General features: G+C 36.0%; 1 protein-coding gene across 1 annotated transcript; it reads right to left on the reverse strand.

The window, feature by feature from the left end:
- Window positions 1-449: 449 nt before the first annotated feature.
- On the reverse strand, window positions 450-1,453 carry LOC116138139 (aspartyl protease family protein At5g10770-like). Its single transcript, XM_031423884.1, has one exon. The coding sequence runs from the start codon at window positions 1,451-1,453 to the stop codon at window positions 536-538; it is 918 nt and encodes a 305-aa protein (XP_031279744.1). The 3' UTR covers window positions 450-535.
- Between the last annotated feature and the right edge of the window lie 5,194 nt (window positions 1,454-6,647).

Consider the following 6,647-nt stretch of genomic DNA (forward strand, 5'->3'; position numbering starts at 1 on the left):
CAAACCCCATATATAAACAAGGCGTGAAGTTTCATTTATTCCGGATCCTCCCAAGTGCCAAGTGCTGCTTATATAGTTTGTCTGCTTAAATTTCAGCTTTGTTACACACAAAATGCACAAGAAAATGAGGGTGGAAGTGTTATATATGAAAATGAAAAATAACATGGAAAGTTGCTGCAGAAACAGAGGATAAACACAGCAACAATAGAATTGGATGTTGCAGAATTTGAATTCACTTTGTTGGTTGAAACTTTTCTCTCTAAATTTGTCTCACTTTCTCACTGCTTTTACAAGACAAGAGGCAAACTTATATGCTTCTTCTAACAATTAATGATAACAAAATGGTGACTTAACTTGCAAGATGTACACTACTTAAACTTGCGCATCGCGCATAACAAAGTTTATTCAATGTTTCTTGAAAGTATAAGCATATAACTAGGATTACATTATTCAAAACATAAAATTTAAGCAAGAGAATTTCAGCTTCTTAATTTTCAAGTGCTAAGTTGGAAGATTCATTCCTCTTTAGCTGAGCTTAGCTGCAACCACCGGGACCAAACCCAACCCTCTGTCCAACAATATCATGGTGCACCTCTTTTCCCCTTAGTTGACTATTACCCAAAATAAAAGTAGGGTCATCAGCGTCTGCTGTCTGAAAAGCTAAACACACTTGGCTTAAATCCTTTTTATATACCACCATAATTCCCTTCACATCCAGCTCCAATTCAACCCCACCTTTGAAGAAGAAAGAAATCTTTGGTATTACAACTTTATCATAACTGCGAAAATCATAACAAGTATCAAGTTCATCGCTCACTGGTTTTATCATCTTATATTTTGACATTTGCTTACGGAAAGCTGATCTCAGGGCCACATACAGGGATGGTGGCAGAGCCGTGAAGGTTGTTCCAGAATCAGTAATCGATTCTGATTTAGTATACTCTGAACTGGCTACTGGTAGCTTTTTCCCAGCGATGGTCATTCCAGTTACCATAATATCGTAAAACAATGACTGTTTGGGAGAAGTGGTTATTGGAGTGAATTTGACGAATTTGTTTTTGATATCGTCATCAGATTTGCCAAAGGTTATGTATCCAGTGGAACCATAAGATGACGGATAGCAGTAAGAAAAGTATTTTTGGGAAGTTTGTGATATAAAGGATGATGGAGTTCGAGCGAGACCCATTAACCCAGTTACTCCATCAATATCGGCGGAATTGTTAGTGCCACATCCGAAAATGTAAGGGTATTTGACAAATGTACCAAAGCCATTCATTATGGTTAACTTTTCAGTTGCTACGTGGCCATTGGAACTACCGCTACCGTATGAGATACCGTAGAAGCACGTCTTGGAACTGCAAGTTGGTTTGAAATCTGCATGTACAGTAATCAACAAATTTCTTGTTACAAGAATACCGTTTATGTTCCGAAAGGAATTGGTGCACGCGATCATCTATCTTTAAATTTATGACGGAGATGCATTTCAAATAAAAAAAAAATTATTAATAGGTATTTGTACCTGGTAAACAGGCGTTCGACCGGCATGGAACGGAAGAATAAGTCGAGGATTTGGTTGGATCAAATAACGGGGTTTTTTGTTTAAAACATTTAAGGCATGGCTTGCACTGCGTCCAAGTGATGTCGCTACCAGTGTCCAAAAGGAGAGTAACAACTTGTCTTGGCGTTCCCAGAGATACAGTAATATAGAACTCCCCATTTGATAGAAAAGGTTCGGCACCCACTGTTAAGGCCTCTATTCGCTTTAAATGGTCATCATCATCACTACCAGAATGTTTGGGCTTGAAGATTCTGGATTGAATGTATTTGGCTCGGGCTCGGTCTTTGTGCAGAATTTCCGTGTAATTTGGAGATTTTACTTTGCCCTCATTTATGGTAGAGCATGGACCATATTTGCTTACAAGCTCTAGAGATGCTTTGTTTGGAACTGAAACAGCAAGACATAATATTCTGCAGACTCTCAATAATAATTACAACAAAATAATAGCCTTTTTTAATTAATTATGAAAATTCAAAACTGTGTATTAATTAATGTATATAACCTTTGGTGGAAGTCCAGTTGCAAACAGTTGGGGGCAATAGAGAACTGACTTCAACAATGTGACAATCAGAGCATTGGGCTTCAGCTTGTTTAGCATAACTGTTCTTTACAGAACAGAGAAGACATAAAAAAAGAAAGAAAGCTTGGAGTAGAAACCTGAGAAACATGGAGATATAAGTGGACATGGGAAGAAGCTTAACCTCTAGTCGCTTACTAGCAAGAACGTGCAAACTCTGTTTTCTTGGGTTGCTTTATGTAAGCAGTTGGCCGAAGCATTGGAGGAGACCGTAAAATCTAATCGCATTAAGTGCAAGCTAGTCTCCTTTTACTTGATTTTCCAATGTGCGAACAGTCTGTTTTCTCCATTAGCTCCATAGACGACAAGATACATCCAGTCATTTCAAAATAATGATTTATCCTTAACTTTTCAAACTCTATTCTGTCTTAGTATCTTATCTTAAACAGTAAAAAACCGTGTTGGTTTTAATATTACTATTTAATTCAAAATCCAATAATATTATATTCAACTCAAAACATTTAACAATTACCTTTCACAATAAAAGTTTATAAATTAACAAAACACCCTCATTCACCCAAGCCACAGTTGCCTGCCAACAACCACCATCAACCGCTAGTCACCGCCGACGCCGGAACGATGTACGATCAGCCGAATTTAGCCGATCATGCACCGATTTGGCTGTTTTCGACCAGATCCATCATGAATCTGACTGAAAACTGCTACATCTACGACCATAGATCAGGTTATTAACGGCTACATTTTATTTTTGCTTCATTTTCAGGATTGAAACCTTAGAATATGGCATTCAAGTCTTTAGTGGATATAAAGTGTTTGCAGCACACAAAGAGTGACAACCATGATCAAAACCTAGAAAAAAAAATCAGTGACGTGAGGCATCGAGCTATTAATTGGTCCCAGCAAAGAAGATATATAAGATTACGAATTTATGAGTGTGTTGTGTTTTGTTCTTCAAATATTATTATTATGTTACATTTTTAAATACTTATTTAAAATACAAATTAGTACCAAGGAAAATTTGTATTTTGAGCAATTACTTAGGCTTAAAATAAAAAATTAATATGAAAAATTGATTAAAAATACTAAAATTTAAAACTTATGAATTTTATTATCCAATCAAATCCATCCTTAGATTGGATTGCATGGGATGCTATCCACTTTTGTTTTGAACAATAAAGAGAAAGCCTCGTGTGTTGCATTTCCTCTTTTGTTTTGAATAATAAAGAGAAAGCCTCTTGTGTTGCATTTCCACTTTTGTTTTGAACAATAAAGAGAGAGCCTTGTGTATTGCATTTCCACTTTTGTTTTCAGAGATAAATTATAACTCAAACTAGTTGATCCGATTTTTCTCAAGCTGACAAGCGCTGAAAAAACAAAAATAGTGAAGTTCATTATGGAATGGCCGGCCATGTCAAAGTAATTCCCAATCACTTCATAATTCATATCAGTGTGGAACCAGTCTATAATTAGTTCAAATCTTGATCAAATAAAAGAGTACTGGAAAAATCGAAAATTATTTTAGTTTCTGGTGGAGGGCCCTGAGTTAACTGAGTCCAGTATTTCTGTATTTTGTTCTTCAAAGCTTAATCTTTATTGGGTTGAAAAGTTTTGAACCACATGAGAGAGATATTTGTAACATACGCTATGAAGTGACATCTCAACTTCTGCAAGGAAGCGCCTTTCAAGCATTCCGAGTGATATGTGCAACATATGGTGAAGCAATTCCCCATTAAAACATTGATCATATCTCAAGCTTAATTAATTCCAGCTAAAAAAAACAGAGTATTGTCATTATCAACAATTAAGCGGAACGCTACCCTGTAGAATCAAAATTGATCTATATTTCTTCCTCGTCCACATTTCATATCTCAAGCTTAATTCTAGCTAAAAAAAAAACAGAGTATTGTCATTATCAACAATAAGTGATATGTCTTGTCGAGTTTTTAGGCTTTTATATTGGCCATTCTTTTCTGAATGGATCTATATTTCTTTCTCGTCCACATTTCTGTGAATCAAGAAAAATTGAGAATCTATATTTCTCATTAGCAACATCTTCTATTAACCTTTCCTGAATATTCCCCAACAAAATAGGTACATTTTCATCGCTAGTCCCACTAAAACCTAAACACACCTTGCATTATTTGAGCAAACATTATTTGAGCACAATCAGAAGTTTCATTTCATGGTGGGAGGGGCCAGATAATATCCACTGTATTTGGTTCATACACATTATCAACCAGCTAGAGTGACCGAAATGGGTCCCAACAAAAAGAAGGAAAAGAGTGGAGAATTAAAAGTGATGATCAAAAGCAACGTGTGGGAATGGATTCCCCAATTTTTCAGAATAATGAAACCACTTCTCACCCCAACATATTTAGTGGTAGAATGAGTCATAATTGAAAACCTAAGAATGTGGCCTTTCCACTACTTCTTTGAGTTTAGACCCCAAAGAGACATGAAAATGAGCAACACATGGTAAGAGAAACTCCATAAGCACAAGCGCTGGAGATCATTTGTGGATTTTATATTTGCTTGTGTAGAATGCATGCTGTAAATTGTAGAACACGGTCTTTCTGCTTCGGCAACATATGCCTCATTGTTAGAGAAACTTCTTAGTTCAAGGCTCAAAGGCGCTAAGGTCAATTAGCGCATATATATATATAAATTAGTGTTTTTATTCAAGTCCCACCTAATTTCTTTTTAAATTTTATTTATCATCTTTTATAATATGAAATATAAATTTATTTTAAAATTATTAAAATTGACACCTCCTTAACCAAAAAAAAAAAAAAAAAAATTTGAAGTAAACATGCATGATTCGTCTTTCCTCGAGTTATCAGACATTTTCAAACATTTAGTGCATTATTCACTCATTAATACCAAAGACCTTTCTGTTAGGAAATGATCAAGCTTATGGCAGCGGAAAACAAATATTGTATAGCACATATCGTTCCCATTGAACCAAAATCAGGACACAAATTATACAGTTTAACAATAAATCAAAATCTACAGTAGTATGAACAATCAGATTAGAGTTAAGAGTTCATACGCACGTTTAGAGGCTCCTTCAAACCTGTCTCTAATTTGGGTTCACTACCGATCCAAGATTAGGATCGAACCAGTGATAGTCCACACGAAGATAACCCAAAGAGCTAAAGAGGGATTTGCTAGATCCTCTTTAGCTTCAAGAATCAAACTCAAGAATCAAGAGATTTTGATTCAAAGAAATGATGGCTGGCGTGAAGGAGAGAGGGTTGAGTGTTTTAATTTTCTTTCAAGTCAAATAATGAATGAATGAATCTATCAATTAAAACACAAAAACATGGCACTTATGTAGTGAACACAAAACCCTATTCCATCATGGAATAGGCTTGGGCTTCAACTCAAATAGCCGCTATATCCAAACACTCCCAATCATGATATTTTAATTATAATGATTATTATTATCAATTAATGTATTTAAAGAAATACATTAACATTTAATTAATAATAATAATAATCCATTTAGATATATGTGTACATATATTTAAATATAATCTCACTTCTTTAATTTTAATATCAAATTAAATAAAGGCGACAACCTCAACAAATTTAATTGCACTGAGAGATTACCAAAATACCCTTTCACCCAAAAAGATGAAAACGCCCCTTACACAAATTGATTCTTAAATTATCTTTTATGTGTGAGACTCGTAGGCTCCTCATCATACCGGTAGTGTGTAGTATCGCAATTAACACCAATTAATCGTCTCACTACATATAGACCAAGATTGACCCCTACTAAGGCATCATGGCCACTCGATAGATTCGGATTCAGCGAAGCAGCTACCTGTCAACAATATGGTTACCATACAATCAAATCCTTTCATCATCTGTTATCTCATCGAGACTGTGGCACATAAATAGTGTCAACCCCAGTTACTCTCGATATATTTGTATTCAGTTACTAGACCAATGACCAGAATAATGAATTGGATTGAGCTACAACTCAATCCGACTGTGATCATAGATTTACTGTCATTGTCATTAACTGAAGTGCGCCGTGAGATAACCTCTCCCGTACCCGGGAGTGATGAATCCTCTGTCAATCCACCATAGTCTTGATACACTCCTCGATGCAGCCAATCACTACCATATTGACAGCTCTGAATAGAACTGCGTTGGGCTAGTGTCAAACTACATGAATCGGTGCACGAGGTGCTCCGGTGATCTCAAGTCTAAGGATCACATGCACCACCATTCATTAGAGGATTTGTTCCATAGACACTAGGGTTACCATCTATATGGAATGCTCGGGTGAGTCAGTCCAGTGAACTTGCCTACAGCAAGCACCCATGTGTTGCACCAGGTTGTTAGCAAACAACCTTAACAAGTGAGATTTGTCACTGCCTTTTGACAGGGTCGTTCAACACTATGATAGCCTTATCGTATTATCTGTGTCCTTGGTCAGATTAATATTGGGGCTACGGACGTTTCTAGAATGGCCACCATATGTGCTCATAGGGTTCTCACTATCAAGATTTGAAACACTTGATACATTCATCATGGTTC

Source organism: Pistacia vera, unplaced genomic scaffold (assembly GCF_008641045.1).
Source record: "Pistacia vera cultivar Batoury unplaced genomic scaffold, PisVer_v2 Contig338, whole genome shotgun sequence".
Classification (NCBI taxonomy): Eukaryota; Viridiplantae; Streptophyta; class Magnoliopsida; order Sapindales; family Anacardiaceae; genus Pistacia; species Pistacia vera.